This window comes from Polypterus senegalus, chromosome 9 (genome assembly GCF_016835505.1).
Source record: "Polypterus senegalus isolate Bchr_013 chromosome 9, ASM1683550v1, whole genome shotgun sequence".
Lineage (NCBI taxonomy): Eukaryota > Metazoa > Chordata > Cladistia > Polypteriformes > Polypteridae > Polypterus > Polypterus senegalus.
In genome coordinates, this window is record NC_053162.1 from 152,167,798 (window position 1) to 152,186,609 (window position 18,812).

Sequence of the window (18,812 nt, forward strand, 5' to 3'; positions counted from 1 at the left end):
ATCCGAGCTGTAACCAAGGTAACAAAACAGTTTTGGCTCATGGCAACCAAATGTCACAATGTTAGCGATGTGCATTTTGGTTAAGGAGATATTTATGGTAAATGTTGTCCCTTAACACGACTCTTTTGCATACTCTCCCACTGCACTGTAACATATCATAAGCGGACTTAGTCCAGTTCAAAGTCTTAGGGGACTGGAAGCCCCAGAGGTAAGGGAAGGGACAACTGGACAAGATACAGATCTATTGCAAGGCCTGCTAATGCACAAACCCACTCCTGGCCTGGCATCCTCAGTTCAGAAATGACCCATGATGCTGCCAGGTTTGAAATTTTATGTTATTTTATGTTTCCAGTGGGCACAGTTGCACAGGACAGTGGCCTTTCTGTCTCAGCCCAGTAACTATTTGTGTGCAGTTTGCATTTCTACTGTATTTTTCACTCAAATCACAAAGACGTGTATGTTCACTTAACAGCTGACTCCCTGTGCTGGCAGTGTGATGTAGTGGTAAAGAAGTGGGCACTAAATCACAAGTTTGTCAGGTCATTTGAGGTCTCACATGCTATGTGTGATCCTGAGCAGTCACCTTACCTGCTCCAGTGGTAAGAAATACATGTTGATCTATGGGCCCTGGGGGTGTTTTCTGTAGAAAGTCACAATGTTGTATATTTATTTGTTAAAGGCAGCACAGGGTCATAGTGGTCAGCACTGTGCCTCACAGTGAGTCTTCCATTGGGTTTTTCTCAGAGATGCCTAAAGATACGCTTGTCATGTTGACTGGCTACTATAAACTGACCTTTTGTAAACATAAGGAAAATATAAAATTAATTAAAAAGAAAAATAGAATAAAAGTGCTATATTGGAAAATACATTAAAGATAATACTGATGAGAAACAACTGATCACCTTTATTCTTTGAGACAATAAAAAAATTAAAGATGGTAATATACAGTCTGCGGTGGGCTGGCACCCTGCCCAGGATTTGTCACTGCCTTGTGTCCTGTATTGGTTGGGATTGGCTCCAGGAGACCCCCGTGACCCTATTTTAGGATTCAGTGGGTTGGATAATGGATGCATGGATGGTAATATACAGTAGATGGTAATAATTCTTTCTTATTTAAACATCACATTTATAACAAAACATTCACTTGTAGCAGTATATTTGTTAGAAGGAAGGTTCCTATGTGTACAAAATGTGCTGTATTTCACCAAAATGTTTGTAATTGTGTTGCTTGGATTTAGCAGTGTCACATGTGTTTCTGCTCAAAAATAATATTTAAAGCTTAATTCCATGCTGAAGAAGGTAAGAGACACAATGTTGCTATCTGATGAAGGCTATACAGCCCAAAAGTTGGGTCTCCTGCCTTCTTTCCACTTCAGCATGGAAATAATCTTTAACTTTTTTCCTTCACAGGTGCACACTGTCATAGCCCTTCACTAACTTTCAATTATGTTGCTTCACCTGAAGGAAAAAACAAAAAAAATATAGGCAACTCTCGTCATATTTTTTCCTACCGTTCATCATATCAATTTTTCATATATCATTCATCATATTTATTTATTTGTACTCTGTAGATTGAAGGCTGTGAACGACCTCAGCCATTTGGGAAAATTATTCTCGATGTTTAACTACTTAGTTCTGTGGTGCAAAAGAGAAAAATAAAGTCTTTGAAATTATGCCAGTTACCAGACCCCCATCTTATTGAGGATCACAGTTCATGCATAGTGGGAATATCTTCTTAGACTAAGAATACTCAGACGTCCAGGAACACAACACTTACATGTAAAGTGGGACAGCAGCTTACAGTCGCACGTGAAGCAGGACAGCATTGGAATCTCAACAAGTGTCAACCTCAGTCCTATCAAGACATTTCTCCCGCTGCTTGTAGTCATAGTAGATAGTTTACATCATCTTTGTGCTATTTAACACCTAGAAATCAACAGAGGAGGAATTGCGGCCCAGTGGCTTGTCATGCATATAGTGAATGTTCATAAACTCAGTGATTCTATAACACTAAAAATGACCTCAGTACTGCAATATGTGCAGGTCATGATGATTCAATAATTCCATAACGCTATTACATTCTAAAAACAGCACTATCCATCATAGTCTAATGCAATTAACAATTTCAGCTTGAGTTTTCAATAGAGATTTTAAAACTCCACCAGGTAATTGTTTCATAAATGATATGTTTCAAGAAATTTGAACTGCAATTAGCCATACACGCCATCACAACCTGCAACTAACCATGCAACAAATATTGACATCACTCAAATTAAAATCTTCTGTTCATGAAAGCTATTTGAGACACAACAAGCCTATTCAGGAGTGTCGAGAGCATAACACTTATTAGGGCTTTGCAGCCCTCTCTGGTTAAGCCTCATCTTTGATATCTGACCACTTCTTTTTTATTTCGGGCACTGTGCAACTTTCTGAACTTGAACTTTCGAGTTTCTATATCACTCGATCAACTTCCTTTTGTTGTTTATACCACTACTTAAGCCAACAAATAGTAATAATAATAATAATTCATTACATTTATACATTTTTCCTTGCCTCCACTTCTTTTTTCATGTGCTTTTGCCTTTATCTTTTACACAAACACTGAACGGAAGAGGCTATTGATATTGATTTGCATATTAAATATGCAAAATTCGGGTTTGGGCCATAGGTGCATGCACGCGAGTTAAATTTCACGTTTGTTGGGATTTATAAAGGGGGAGTGCATGGAACTTGGCTTGTACACAGTTTTATGCATCTGGATTTTTTGTGCAGATGCACATTTCCAGTTTTGTCCGTATACCATATTTTTGTGTGAATTCTACACGTGCCGTTATACATGATGCCCCAGGTCATTTTGAATTGTTTTTGTTGCCTCCTCACTATTTGTTTTACCTCCTTTTTTTGTTATCATGCAATTAAATAAATATATAAAATTATGTAAGAAAATTTGCCTTTAATTATATTTGAAAAACAAGCGATCTGAGATCAGCCGCCCATGGCACACCACTGATGACTTCACACCGAGTGGACCATTCTTCACTTACCAAGTCATTGGAGTGAACAAGAATGCTTCTGAGTATACTTTAGGAAACCTTCTTGATTTCAGTCTGCTGAACCTGCACCTGACCAGTTTCCTCCTTCAGTTTATCATTCCAAGCTGTTAACAATAAAGTCAATTCCTTCTTTCTGTTCTTTTTTTCACAGCATTGAAAGACAGCCGTTTTCAGCTGGTCAACTTCACTGACAACGAATTAAGAGTGGCCCTGTCTAATGTGTCGATTTCTGATGAAGGAAGATACGTATGTCAACTGTACACCGACCCTCCTCAGGAAGCCTATGCCGAAATTACTGTACTGGGTATGAAATCATCATCATCCTGAAAATTAGGAAATGCTTCCTACAATTCAAATGCTAAAAAGCTATAAGCATGTCCTCTACCTTCATTTGAGAAATATTATGGTCATTGCTTTCCACAACTGTTTGGATATAGTGAGAAAAGCATTATATGATATAAATTTAAAAAATTATTATTATTATTATTATAGAGCACTGGATGAATTATTTGTGAATATAGTATACCAGAGCTTTACTGTTTAATACGGCCCTCCTGTTTTATTCTGTGTGATGGTTTTTAGTTTTGGGCTGCTTATCTTCTACTGTATCCAGTGGTCTATATTATTGATCCTCATATTTTACGTCTATGGTGAATGAAATAATTGCCTAAAATAACTATAGAGTTTGAGAAAAATAGGCCGCAAAACGTGAGAGGTGCTAAGAAATAGTGAGGAGACCTCTTGTAAAATACATTTTGTGTTTTCAACAGACTCATTTTGGCTCAACGCTCTTACTAGCCCTTGAATTCAACTGTTAAATCCTCGTATAAATCCTATTGTCGCATATATAGTGGACTGGTTTTATAGTCTAGTTTAAACATCCATTAGTTAAGCTTAGCCTGCAAAACTAAATACAAATGAAACTGATGCAAACTGGAACCATTAGATTTAATAAAACCTAATGCTTTTATCTTTGTTTCACATGGTAGTTTGGAACTATTATAATAACTTTTATGTATTTTATATTTCATATTTGTGTCAGTAAACATTAAAAAACTCAAATCACTTTTATAAAGTTGGTGATGCTGGCAGTGCAAGTGAAAGTCAAACATACAGACGGCAGAATGTTGTGTGGTAGGACTGCATGTTGTATATGCCAGAAGTAGCATACCAGTTGCTTGATGGCAAAATTATATAATTTATTATATGATAAATTATGTGAGGGCGGAAATCAAACAAAGGACATTTAATCAAAAAATGACCCTTGAAGACAAAATATTAAAATCATTTATCATTTATTTATGTAAGCATCAAATTCCAATTACCACAATTCTGCAGAAAATGAACCTCTGGGGTTAGGGCCACATTCATCTACAATAGACAAAGTCATGGTTTTGATTACCTTGGCCAACTGGCCACCCTCTCCTACCTGAACAATGTACAGTATTCAATTCAGTTTAGTTTGTAAAGTGCTCTTTATTATATATCCATTCTTGTGTACCATGGCATTGTGCATGTGAGAATGCTACGACTAGTGCTACTACTTGTAAAACTCTCAGAGCAAGAGCTAATAGAAACACGTAGTTGGAATATTTCTGAAAATGAACAAATGTGAACCTCTGTTCAAAGAACCCTCAGTTATCGCCCAAGAAGTTTGCAAGATTTTTTAGCTGTAGTGACAGTAATGCTTGTGCCCTCAAGTGGTGATTAGGTGTGTACTGTAGTGTATTTATTATGACTTGCAATATGTAGCAAATCATCATCAACTCTTAAATGGTTATTTAATAGCTTAATCAAGATAACCTTTTTTAAAGGGGAAGTTCACACTTTGTCATCTGGGCTCTTTTGGGCTTACGTCAATGAAATCAAGATGTTCATTTCTTGCCTTTGCGTGAACAAATACCTTTACTTTAATAGACTCTGCACCCCGGATAAATCATTTCAATGTGAAACCAGTCCCACCTTCTAAACACTCCTGTCATTCACCACTCCTCCTCGAAGTTCTAATATTCACTACAAATCAGATTGTGGCATATTTATACTTATTTATTGTATACTATTTCAAAGTTGAGATATTTCTTCACAACATGGCATGATGTTGTAGTGGTCAGTGCTGCTGTCTCCAAGAGCAGGCCAGCTGGGTTTTAATTACAGCCAGTTCACAGTCTTTGTAGAGTTTGCACTTTCTCCTTGGGCCTTTGAATGTTTTGTCTAAATACTCCTCTTAAAGACCAGAAACATACATTGTTTGCATGGACTTTCAGTTTTTATATGGTTTAGAATAGTTAGCCGCTCCAAACAAGTTCATTATGACTGAGATTTATATTCACGTACTGTACTATGAGTTTTTCCAGTTACTTTCTTCCCCCAAGATATAGCCTAATCATAATTACCAGTTTATTTGGCCCAGCATGTAACTACAGTGCATGGGAGTGTGCCTAAGAACCCGGGGTGGTTCAGGCCTTGTGGTTCATGCTGCCAGGACATGTTCTGGCTCCATAAGCCAATTTAAAAAAATAAATCGGGAGTGTGCTCCCATCGTCTTTCTCATATACTGAGATTGAGGAAAAGGTCATCAGAACTACTTCCAGTTGCACAGTATTTCTCAAATGTCATCTCTCTTTGTTTCTCATCATAACTAATTGATAATAACGATACACAATCTTTTTTCTCTATTTATAATGAAACTTTATATTAAAATTATATTTTCACACTTATGGAGGTCGAAAACGGTGGTGGAATTTTTTAATGATTATATGCGCATTACCTAGATTATGTGCAAAGTAAAAAGAGTTCTAAAAACATAGAAAAAGTGTTAGTGTTATACAGTATACTATTTGTTGCAATAAATTGCTATAAGTAAAACTGCATTCAGCTACATTTAATTATGATAATGATGGCGGAAATTCCAGTTATCCTGAAGTGCAATGAGCAAAAACAAATTAAATCATTCAAAAACAAATCAGAAAACTCGAAAACAAATTGGAAACACAAATCAGAAAAAGCAAAAAACAAATCACAAATGCAAAAACAATCTGAAAACGCAAAAGTAAGTCAGAATGTGCAAAAACAAATTGAATGGGATAAAACAAATCAGAAAACTCAAAAACAAATTGAATGCAAAAAAGCAAATGAGAAAGCACAAAATAAAAAAAAATATATCATAAAATGAAATGTATTACCAGGAACACGACAGGGAAGTAGCAGCTTATTGTTCCCATTACATCTTTACATTTACATGAAATGTTTAATGTTTACACATTATTGTTAAACTGATGATGTATAAATTAAAATAAAATTAATAATAGTTATTAAAAGAACTGTGTTATATTGAATTCAGCTTTTAATATTGTGTGCACATTTATATTTCCATGATACAAAAAATTTCAATGGTTGTTTAAATAAAATACTACTTCCAGATGAGTAATTTTTCTCAAATTTCATATCTGTTTGCTTTTTATCTTTTTAAATATCTATACAAAAGTTGAATCGTCTATCTGTAATTATAACCATGCCTAATTTGAAAATGTACAAGAGTATTCAGTTAAAGTGCCACTTCCGGTTGCCAGAAGTGGCCCAAAAGTTGATAGGATTCCTTATTTTTGATATAAAGCAGGTGTATAAAATCTCATTCGCTTTGGTCAAAGGGTTTTTGAGTTATCGTATTTACATACAGATGCACAGACAGACAGAATTTCAAAAATGGTATTTTTGGATTCAGGAAGGTCTAAAGTGTCAGGATTCATCAAAATCTCGAGGTCGAATGTTTTCACAATTCCTATACTTTCTCATTACTATGTATATGAGAAAGTAAAAAAAAGGAACGGAAGAATGAAGAATATCTTGATACTTCCATCATGGTGTAGGCTGTAACATCATACTTCATTAATATATGACTTTTGGACAAGCCATCCTTAAGTTATAATAGTAAAGACACCTGTTCAACATCTTGTAGACGGTTACCAAAGGGTCATATTGTAGATGTCCACTAGCAAGAATAGGCCCATATATAAAGTATGTGTGTTGATGTGCATAGTGACATAGGAGTTGACGTTGCTGCTTCACAGATCAAATGTCCTGGGTTTGAATCCGACACACAGATGAGCTTGCACATTCTCCACATGAATGTCTGTGCAGGTTTTTTTAAACATGTCTAAAAGATGTATAGGTTGGGTTAACTAACCACCCTAAACTGAACCCATGTGAGTGCAAAAATACCATTAGCTTGCATATATGCAGTATATACTGCATGTGTGTGTCTGTGTATATATATATATATATATATATATATATATATATATATATATATATATATGTGTGTGTGTGTGTGTGTGTGTGTGTGTGTGTGTGTGCGTGCACGTATGTGTATGTATGAGGTCTAAGTAATCAGTTCTGAACATTGACGTGGCCTTGTTAAGTCTTACAATAAGTCCATATATCAAAAGTTTGAACTTCCCTTTGCTGGTGGTTTACCGTCACATTTTCATGCTTGATTTTAACCAGCTCAGTGCTGTATGATTTCTATATTTGAAAGTACAAATTGTCTCTTCATGTGCTTCTACATACAGCAGCTCTAAAAATAGCAAAATGTAACAAACATAAGCTAATTAATATATATAATAATTACAACATCAGACTTAAGTCAATCCTTCTATTGTTTCAGCTGTTTTAGTTGTTTTGCATTTTAAAATGTTCCATACTGCACCATGTTTTATTGACGTTGGGCTCAAAGCTCTTACTGAATATTTGACCTTTTAGTTATTTAGGCTTGTTTTAATTCTAGAAAAAAAACAAAAAAGGAAAGTAAAAATGTACTTTTAAAATTAAAAACAAGTGCATACATTTTCTTTTTATTCTGATACGGGGTGATTTTGTAGACAGCAAGGAAAACGAGTCCCTCATTGATGGGCAAGGCTGTTCTGTCATAACTGATTTGTCTCATTGCCATCTAGATTTTTTGACAGCACATGAAGTTATCAGATTTCTCTTCAAGCCCTGATCATCATGCTCCCTATGTTGTGACTCATATTGTGTTAACGCCATTGGAGCTTTAGGGGTGAACTTCCAGATAGGTATTGTGATGGACTTTGCAAACAAGACGTAGAACTTTCTTTTTTCATTAACTAACCACAAACTTAAAGTTAAGACCAGTGCTGGCTGTATCATGTTCCATAAGCAGCCTATGTCTTTTCTTCTTCAGCTAATAGGACCTATCTTAAAAAGCTGCTCTGAGTTAGAATGGCCTATAACGCAGATCTGCCTAACGTAAGACACTGACATTGTTAGCTTCAACCATGCTGAGCCCTGTCCCATGAGGCATAGTGTGAGATGCCTATTGTACCGTCTCAACCTGGAAACAAGGGCAGCAGATCCGTGCTTAATTTGTAGGCTTGCTTATTGATCTGGCTGCTGTTTTGTTTGATGTTAGTCCCACCAGGCAACCCGATGATTGAATCCCGAGAGGACATCATCAATGAAGGAAACGAGACAGAAATAACGTGCTCTGTCACAGGAAGCAAACCTGCTGCCAAAATCAGATGGCTGAAGGGAGGCAAAGAGCTGCAAGGTGAGTTGAACTTTGTAATACCATTGGTTTTGCTCTCAATCACTTACAGTATTCCCTGATATTATTTAGTCTCCTGGACTCTTTTTGAATCATTTTTCAGTTTTGTTTTGGATCACTAAGCTTGGTACCACCTGATAGATGCTATTCAGTAGATACCAATAAACAACTTAATTAATGACTAGATAATACTGTGAACTGAATTTGGTGCATTGAATGGTGATCAACTAGTTAAGTGAACTTAGATAAATGATATTTTTATTCAGTACAATGGACCCAAAGTGAACTGCTGGTTTGAGTTTTGTCTTTATGAGGACAAAATGTGTGCCACAAAATGGTGTCACGATGCTGCGGTGCAGGGTAGTTGAAGGCGATTCATCCATCATTTGTTTTAAACAGTGGGCCCTCTATAATAAATGCTGGTTGCCACATATATCTGAAAATGGTACACATGACAGACACGATCAAAAGGGTATGTGTTGATTCATCAAAATGCCTTGCCAATGGAAGCTGGTGGGAGGGCCTCCTGTTCATAAATGGGACTGCTTAGTGCATCAGTATAACATGTAACAGCAGGCACATCAGCACCTTCAATTCACCACTTCCCTCACATGTGTATACAGGTCGACTTCAGAACTCTGTACTCTTCCATTGCCCTCCTATTTGAGAAGCTCCAGAGTCCTGGATTACTGTTGATTCTCATCTCAGGCACTTTCCCTGTGTGTGCTAGAATTTTCTCCAGGGCATGCGGTTTCTTCACACCTTACGCATACATGGATTTTAGGTTCATTGGATGTTCTGAATTGACCTGTGGTGAATGAATGTGGATTGAATAAGTCTGCTTTCAGACTGAGTAAGATTTCCCTCCAGGATTTGGCCACACTTAACAGTTACACTGTGATTACTCGGAAATTACTGCACTGACTACAGTGCGGCCAGGCGTTGGTGAAGAGTGAAACAGCAGGGTTTCAATTTACATACGGTTTTGCAGAATTGCATCTACAATCTGTTTTGCATGCGATTTGCAGTTACAAAACTCACTATAGTATGTTTTTTGAGGTGGAAGCAAGGGATTTTGCTGCTTAAGAGTTTATATAGAGTTTATTGGCTGCCCTCAAATGCTGCCTCAGTCTTTCACCACTCCTTCCATGCGGCTGCCCGCACTCTCAACTACCTTGCGTACCGCCTGCCTGCATGCATGTTCCCATCACTGGCACACTTGCGGTCGGAGGTAACACTAATCTGCACTCACTTTTGCCAACTCTGTAAGCCGATCTAAGTCAGGATCCTTCGAGAGGCTCACCAAAAGGCACAACCCACATCAATGGATTTTTGCAAAAAAAAAAAGGTATCCATGAAGTACTCTATCCCAGCCTGCTCTTCCACACCCTGTCCCAGAATACATTTTGTAATGCTTTTGCACATTCAGAAAGGTTTGCAAATGAGATCACAATATATGTGCTAACAGCATAAATTTAGCTTGTAGCAAAACACCATTTGTTTCATGAGGACTCTTTTAAGTTTTGCTGAAAATTCAGTTTTGCCTAAATTTGTTCACTTATCACTACTAGGCATTTTCTGCATTTTTATCATGAACTTTGTAACTCAGATAATGTTTTAGGTAAACATACAATCAGATATGAAATAGCAATTATGTTTTTATTTTATCTATCAATAATGTTATTATAGTTATACATTAATAATACCAATGTGTACTGTACTTAAGCGGATAATTACAACTTAATTAAAGTATAAGTACCCTGTAACAACAAATGCTTAACTTACAGGATTACTCAAGGCCTTTTTTCTGCCTTTAGTTATATTGCTGCAAGAACAGCTCCACTTCTCAGTGACTTGGTATTGGACTCATCTGGGTGAACAAAGAAATGATCCTGTGTCAATCCGCAACCAACCAACATCAAAACAGAAATCCACATGCCATTCTAAACAATTGACTCATTCTATTCACATTCATGAAGCTATGGCGCTACAAGCATTTTACTATGAATGATCGATTTTTATTGAGTTGATCAAATATGTATGGTTGGTTTGTGGCTGTTAAACGTCCAGTTAAACAGCCAAATGTAATTTTTCAATACAGAAATCTTATGTGACCACAAGGGGGTGCCAGAAAGCCCCATACCCAAGACACAGTAAATCACCAGATGTTTTTAGAATTAAATACAAGGCATTTATTCACACAAGCACTTCTTTTACAAACACTTCTCCAAATATCAGTCACAATTATGCAAAACAAAACAAATTCTTCATCCTTACTACCTCCCGCTGCCTTCCGATTTTGACTCAATGATATGCCGGACCAAGGAGTGCTTCCGGTGCCTCGTCATGTCCTCCAGGAAACACTTCTGGGCATACAAAAAGTAGGGAGTTCCTCCCCCCAAAGTGCCCTCATTCATTATGTAGGGACCCGACAGGGCTGCATTTCTAGACTCCATATCTCAAGCACTCCTGTAGGTGTCCCAACTGGGTTCCCATACAAGGACCACTGCCACCTTATGTATGGAAGAGCTCCCAATTCTTGGCTTCTTTTAGCTCATCTGTTAAAAGATGCCAGCTGGGCACAAAGTTACTTCTCCTTCCCGCTAACCAGTTAATTTGTCATTCTGCTCTGGCTTCCCATCCAGGTAATGAATCCTCTGCCTTCACGACCAGGATGCCCATTATCCTCTTACACTTACTATGTTATTATTGAATATTAAAATAAATTAACTATGGACAATACTGTTAAATTAACTATGGAAAATGCCATTGATAAGGATATATGCCACTTTAGTGGACAAAATATATTTTACATGGGTATTCTGTAAACAAAAGCCATGCTGCCTTGTACCTCTGACCAGCATCATGCAGAACAGTCCATTTTTATCAAATATATACCTAGACACTGGGTATGCAAAGCTAAAATGGCTATTCCATCATGTAGATGAAGTGCAACCATCCTATTACAAACCAGCACTCCAGTGCGTTCGTTAAGAGCACAGAAGGAAGGGCACATCATTTCAAGGGTAAATCAGCATCAAATAAATGGAACACCCTAACAATTAGCTCTGAAATCATATGTGAGCATATTGTGGTCAGCACTGAGATGGAAGGACTGGCACACACTAAATAAGAGCCAAGCGAGACTGATTATGCCACTTTCTCTTGTTTATGAAACACTAGAAACACGTCAGTAGCTCAAAATGAGGCCATTGTCACGCTGTTCTCCTGCAATGTGAGTGAACACTCTTGCTGTGATGGTGTATGCAATCTTCATCACATTCTGCTTTTCAGCATCACTGAGACAAAGCCAAGCACAAATGGTTGCACAGGGCACTGATTTACACTTTTTTTCTGAAAATCTCCATCCTTCTTCTCAAATTCCTGGAGGCACACACCACGCACAACATGAAGCGCCTGCAAGCAGCTGACTTCATAGTATAATACTTTCTTACAAATTCAGTAACAGGTACTAAGTAATTTATAATACCATAACTTGCCTTTAAAATTTATTTTTTATCAGTGAACCCACATAACTTAAAGTTTCAAACTTCCAAGAGGCTTCATGGTTAATGAGAATTCCCACCTCGCATGTTCTCCATATTTAACACTTTGGCTGTGTTGTGGTTTTTAAAAGTTATTCTGCTTCTGAAAGTTATTCTCACAACTTACCATTATGCTTTCATTAAAATTCTTGTGTTACCAGTTTTCTTCAGTGGCTTTCAAAGTGTCTCCATACTATAGTGCTTCTTGGTTTCCCTTATTGTAAATCACCATTGCTGCCTTTCAATGGAAAGCAAGCGACTATTGTCTGGCATTTAGGACTTGTTGAAAGCTGCTGTTTTTTTTTCCTGTAAAATATGTTTAAAATGTTCCATACAGTAAAGGAAATCCTGCCATATACTGTATTTTCTGAAAACTAGCCTTTTATTGTGTGCTGCAAACAACCCTAGGATGGCTAAGAACCGAGCAGTTTGGAAACTGTCAGTTTAGCAGACATGTCTTGGAGAGTCGGGCATATGGATACATCATATTCAAGATGAAACACAAAGAAAAACCATTCTGGAAAAGTATCATGCCTGCTTGGTATATTCTATAGGGTGGTCCAGATCTCATTATGCAATTTTCGTTACGCTATAACTTATTAAGTTTATTACATAGAGAAATCACCCGAAAAATCCCAGACCATCGAGAAGTGTGCAAACTGACGACATGAAGAATCGTCTTGGTGCTGAACTGGAATCGTCCCCGCATAAATCAAAGTCATCCAGACGATCTGGACCTGCATAATTAGATCTGGACCACCCTGTATGCAAATCACACAGAACCCATCATTGATTGTTCTAAAAATTTCTAAATCAGGGTACTGATTGCTCAAACACTACCTCCTTTATGCATACAGTTCAGTAAATAATGGCAAATCACAGGACAAAAATCCTCATAAAAAGAAAAGAAAATGAGTCTTCTAATAGAAAGAACACAGATCCACGGGTTAAATTTAATTACCCCTAAGATAAAGCCAGGTAACCCAAGAGTCCTCATTAAATGTCGGCACAAAGCCCCTCCATTCCCCTTTGGACTGAATAAAAGTATTTGGGCTAAAAAAAATCCTCCAGGTCACATGCTTTTAAATAGCTAGAGGGCACAACTGGAGTTCAATGTGTCCTTTCAGTCACTCAATATGAAGCCAGGGAGCGATTTGACATCAGGGGGATGTAAATTTGAATGTCACATTCATCTTGTTAGAAGGTAATTGTACAATGTCAAGGTGCTATGGTACTGTAATTGGAGCTCAGCTCCCTGGTGGAAAGATATATAAATGATATAAATGGTGGAATGGTGCCAAATTCATACTATGAAGATGTATGGGAAGAAAAAAGGTCAACATTACGACAGGATTTTTAAAATGCACAAATGTTATCTATGGACTAAAAGTTGCTTTAAACTAAAGTATAAAAGCAAAAAAATAACATACAAATAGTGTTTTGATGCACATATCATAAATCAGCTATAACAGAATCTAGGCGATTTAGAGTTAAAATGGTTTTATGAACAACAAAGGCAGAAAAAAGTTAGAAGTTTAGTGCTCTGAGCAGAAATTAAATACATTGAAATTTGGGGATGTTAATTTCTCAAAAGCACTTGCCTAATTTTTTTTTCTTTTTTTTTTGTCCATCCATCATATTGAAAGAAAATTTAAATAACATTGAATTTTATAAGTCTGGCAGCTAGCCATTGCTTCCTCAGCAAAAAATTTAATTCCCTCATAATTGGATCAGCTCAATTTGAGCACAGATTGTCAAAAATGCTGAACTTTGCTCAGATGACAGGTAGCCCAAAACTAGCGTAAGTAATATAAGTGACCAAAGTAAATAAAGAAACGTTGGTGTTATTTACGAGAGGCCTAATGCTGCAAGACAAATGTAAGATGTTCAGGGTATGAAAATCCTGCTTTCCCATTCATTAGCAGCTTTATCATTTCTCCCTGTTTGTATTCTGTAAAGTTATGTGATGGAGAACAAAGTACAATTACTAACCTTTCCCATCCATGATTGCTGTAGCTTGCACAGGTTTCAGTTCACATCTCTGCAGCACAGCTTTACCTTAACACACCGAGGCTGCAGGGAACAACATAGCCGACAGAATCTTTCTCAAGAAAGCGGATATTTTTACTGTTATAAGACAAACAAGTACTTCCAGTTACACACTTGGCTAACTAAACAAGACACGACAATGCGAGTTTCATTTTAGCACCTTGGACAGTTCTCCTAGGATCGATTGAAACCGTGTGGCTACATCATATGCAGCACATCTCTTCAGTTGGAGATATGATAATAAAATACTGTCACGTTCTGTATTACTTCTAGAATAACATGAGTATAAGTGAAAATGAATGGAACTAAAAATATACTCTTTGAAATACCTTGGCCAGCCCAACTTCTGGACATACTTTAATGGAAGAAAGTCAGGGGGAATGTAGCTACTGGTGAAATGTTATCAGAAGCACTTCAGTACAACATTTGGAAACATCATCTAGTGGTGAAATGGAAAAATATATTTCTGTGTCTTATGGCAAGCTGATCATCTGTATTAGCAAATGGTAAATGAAAAACCCTTCCTTCTTCATCTTGGCAAGATGTTTTGTACAGTTGGTGACATGAATGGTTCTTCTAATACAAAGGTTTTGGAACTGAAAATTCTTTGATACCACATCTTGGCCAGCTCAACTATTGGAGGTAACCCTGGATAAGCTGAGTGTTCAAATCAACTGAATCTGAAACATTTTCATGTTGGATCCTTCCAAGATCATCCAGTTTACAGAAGAAGCTATACAAAACTCTGGATGATACAAACTGGCTGATGCTATCAAGTAAAGGTACATCTTGAAAAGCTGCTGCTCCATAACAAGAATGGCAATAAATCACCTACCCATTGTTTGACAAACTCAGTGATCGAAAAATTATATTAAGTAAATCTTAATAAAACCTAGTGTAATGGAACTATTTGGAACAGAACAGTCCTTTGTGCCACACCTATCGTAGAAAACAGCAAATCTGGTGTATGTTACTCTCCAACTGTTCTTCCATTTTTACTTTATTGAAAAACAGAATCATTTTTGTGCCACTCAGATAATATTTGTGTGCAAAGAGTCCCATTTACTGCATTTACTGTATGTTTGTGTTTAAGTGTGTTTTTTCTAATATTGCCCATGTCTTCTGAATCACCAACAGTTTATATTCTTTGTAGAACCTTTTCTTTAAAAAAATGGTTGACCTTTGGGAAGCTCTGTGGATTAGTGGAAGTCATTATTATCTGACAGTGCTACACCGCTGGCTTGATTTCTGACTGTGATGCTTTCCATGTATAGTTTGAGGATTCTTTCCATGTATTTATTGATTTCTTCCAGGTATGCTTGTTTCTTCCCCCACTCCACAGACATGCAGTTATGTTGATTGTCAATTTTTCGACCTTTGCCATTTTGCCATCAGTGGGCTTGAGTTTTAGTGTGAGCATGAATATGAACTGTGATGTTTTCTGCTGTCAGGATATCTTGTACCTCCAAATTCTGGATTAATGGTTGGTTTTAGAAAAAAAGATTATATGGATTGATAGAAGGTTAGCCTTTGCCAGATTCAGCTATTCCTTCGTTCCAGAAAACATTACAGGTCTATTTCTGCTGTACAATCACTTACTAATCCAGTTTTTAGTTAAAGGGGAGCTGGCACATATCCTGGCAGCATCGGAGAACCAGTCCTGGAATGGTGCCAGTCTGTTACAGGGCATATGTGCACTCACTCTGCCATCCTACTTCAAGCCATTGTCCACATGACCTAAAATGTACAGTTATGTGCAAAAGTAAATACATCCTACAAAATGTTTTTTGTTCTTTTTGAATATTTGTGGACATTTCAAGATTCGATCTGCGTTTAAAAAGCATCTTTAGCTAAAGGTGATATAATTGAAATATACATTTAAAAATTTGACTGCAGTAATTTATACAACATAAAATGAACAGATATGCCATTTCTGTGTGTGGAAAAAGCAAATCCTGCCATTGCCCCCTCAAGGAGGCAGTTCCTTTAACTGTTTACCCACCTCTGACATTGACCCAGAGAAAGTTTTCCCACTCTACCATGCAGAATTATTTCATCTGTTTGATATTTCAGGTGTGTCTTATGGTCACAGCCTATTTCAAATGCCTTCATGACATCTTCATAGGATTCATATCCAGCCTTTGATTTGGCCAGTCTAGAACACTCCACTTCTTTCATTTTAGCTGCTCCTTGGTGGAATTACTGGTATATTTAGGGTCATTGTAATGTTGCAAAGGTCCACTTTTGGTTGCTCTTCAGAGTTCTGACAGATGGTTTCACATGATCTTCAAGCTCCCTCCAGTATGATAAAGAATTTATATTGGATTCTATGATGGTGCACTGCACAGACTCTGATGCAACAAAGCTGCCCCGAACTGTAACATTTCCAACACCATGTTTAATACTTGGTATCAGGTTCTTCTGGTCAAATGCCATCTTTGATTTTCACTAAACATGTCTTCTGGTATTATGACCAAATAATTATATGCCTCGTCTGTTCAGAGCTCATTGTTCCAGAAGTCCAGTCTTTACCTAGGTGTTCAAGGGCTAACTTTAGTGTTGCCCCAAATTTTTTTCTGACGGCAAAGGTTTACTTCCAGCACACCTTGCATGTAGATCTAATTTGTGCAACCTTTTTGTATTGGTTAACTAGTACACCTTGACATCAAGAGTGGGAGAAGCTTCCTGTTGGCCCTGTGATGAAATTCTGGTGTTCTTAATCAGAAGGTTGCTGGTTCAAATCCCATAAATGCCAGAAGTGATTCCACTTGAGCAAAGCCAAGACCTGCAATTGCTCCATCCTCTGTGTGACGTTAACCTGCATCCAACCATGCAAGCAGGCCCCCCAACCTGCAGGGAAAAATTTTGGGGTTGGTGGCAGGATTGGCACTCCAGCCACCATAAAAAAGCCTCACACTGTTCCATTCCATCTGAGCTAGTCTGGTGCTGAGATGTACTCCAAACCCCTCTTTCTCTCTCTTAGAGACTTCGTTCAGCATCTTGTATTCTGCTCTTGAACTGGACCTTCTGGAGCACCCGTTCATGTACAAGTTGGCATTTGTTTGCAATCTTCTACACTTATGGATAATATACCAGGCACTGAAATGGTTGATTTCAAGTAATTTGGAGATCTTTTTTTAAATCCTTTCCCATACTCATAGGCATCTATGACTTTCTTTCTGAAGGCCTCAGAGAGCTCTTTAGATCTTGGCATGGTGATAACACAAACTTCAAGAACAAAGTGCAAACCAAATGAAATGTATGAGGTTTAAATAAGACGGGTTTCTCCAAGATCCCCTCTAATGATATTCTGATCACTTGTACCTCATCTGGTGCACTCAATTCTAGTTTGAGGTTTTTGAGGTAGTGATAAATGGAGGGTGGACTTACTATTTACACATGAATAATTTGTATTTATATTTATTTAAAATACAAATTGGACTACAAAATATAAATGTGGTATGATGTTTGTTATATTGCATCACCCTCATCTAAAAAGATGGTTTAAATCAAATCTGATATCCACAAATGTTTAAAAAGAAAAAAGATGTCACGAAGTGTAAGTCTTTGGGTTGTAGAAAGTAAATCAATGCACACTATTAAAACCTGTGTGAGCATGGGGAGATTATATGATTCTAAATCCATTCCTCTTGGACCTTTGGGGCAGCAATCCAATCACTGTCACCCTCCAGTTATTTCTCTATTGTACATAATGTGGCTAGGGACCAATAGCCATCAGTGGTGAGACAACTAGATTTTACATTATTTGGGCTGGTGTGCATATTGCAAATTGTTGAAGATAAGGCCTCTTCTGATATGGAAATGGCTGAGCTAGAATCTGTGGAATCTGTAAAGTACTGCATGCAGGGAAAAAAGAAATATTAATTAAATACAAGACGGGTGATGCTGGCCTGAAAGAAGCAAACTCTGTAAAGGATTTAGGGATTTACATTGATGTAATATTGATCCTTCAGGCAATGCAAAGAAAATATTTAAAAGATAAAGAAGATGGTAGCTTATGGATAAATATCATTGAATATAAATCAGGAGGCTGATTTCAAAGTCTAGAAAATGAAATCATGAAAGTAAAGAATGTCATAGTGGATTCAGTTCGGTTGTCCAGTATATTAGCCATAAGTGTAGAATATTTCAAACAACTGCCAACTTGTACAGGCCAAGGTGCTCCAGCAGGTTCAGTTCAAGAGCAGAACACATGACTTCTATAAGAAGTCTCTAAGAACCCCAGAATTTCATCACAGGGCCAGCAGGAAGTGGATGTCAAAGTATAGGAGTTAACCATTGCTCATTAGTTACTGTCTGAAGTACTGTGTGTAATTCTGGTTACCAATAATCAAAAATAGACAACAGCACTTGCGGCCGTCAAAAAGATTGAGAAGGTGTACCCCAAGACTAAAATACACCTCCCTACTCTGATAGACTAAGGAAATTATTTTCTTCATTTATGATTGATCTTATTTTGAATTGACTTACATGTGAAGAAATATTCACGCAGTGCTGTATTGTAGAGTATTATTTAAAGCAATGCCATTATTGTGATTTCCAGTAAAGGAGACTACTTGTATTTGACGTCACTGTCACTGT

The 18,812-nt window shown here is 37.2% G+C and overlaps 1 protein-coding gene across 4 annotated transcripts in view; it reads left to right on the plus strand.

Moving 5' to 3' along the window:
* Positions 1–18,812, plus strand: part of cadm1a (cell adhesion molecule 1a) — a 1,086,691-nt gene that overhangs the window by 880,271 nt on the left and 187,608 nt on the right. For all 4 annotated transcript variants that reach the window (XM_039764035.1, XM_039764036.1, XM_039764033.1 and 1 more), the window contains exons 4-5: positions 3,205–3,357; positions 8,482–8,619. In XM_039764035.1, coding sequence (XP_039619969.1) covers positions 3,205–3,357; positions 8,482–8,619 — 291 coding nt within the window. The remainder of the gene's footprint in view (positions 1–3,204; positions 3,358–8,481; positions 8,620–18,812) is intronic.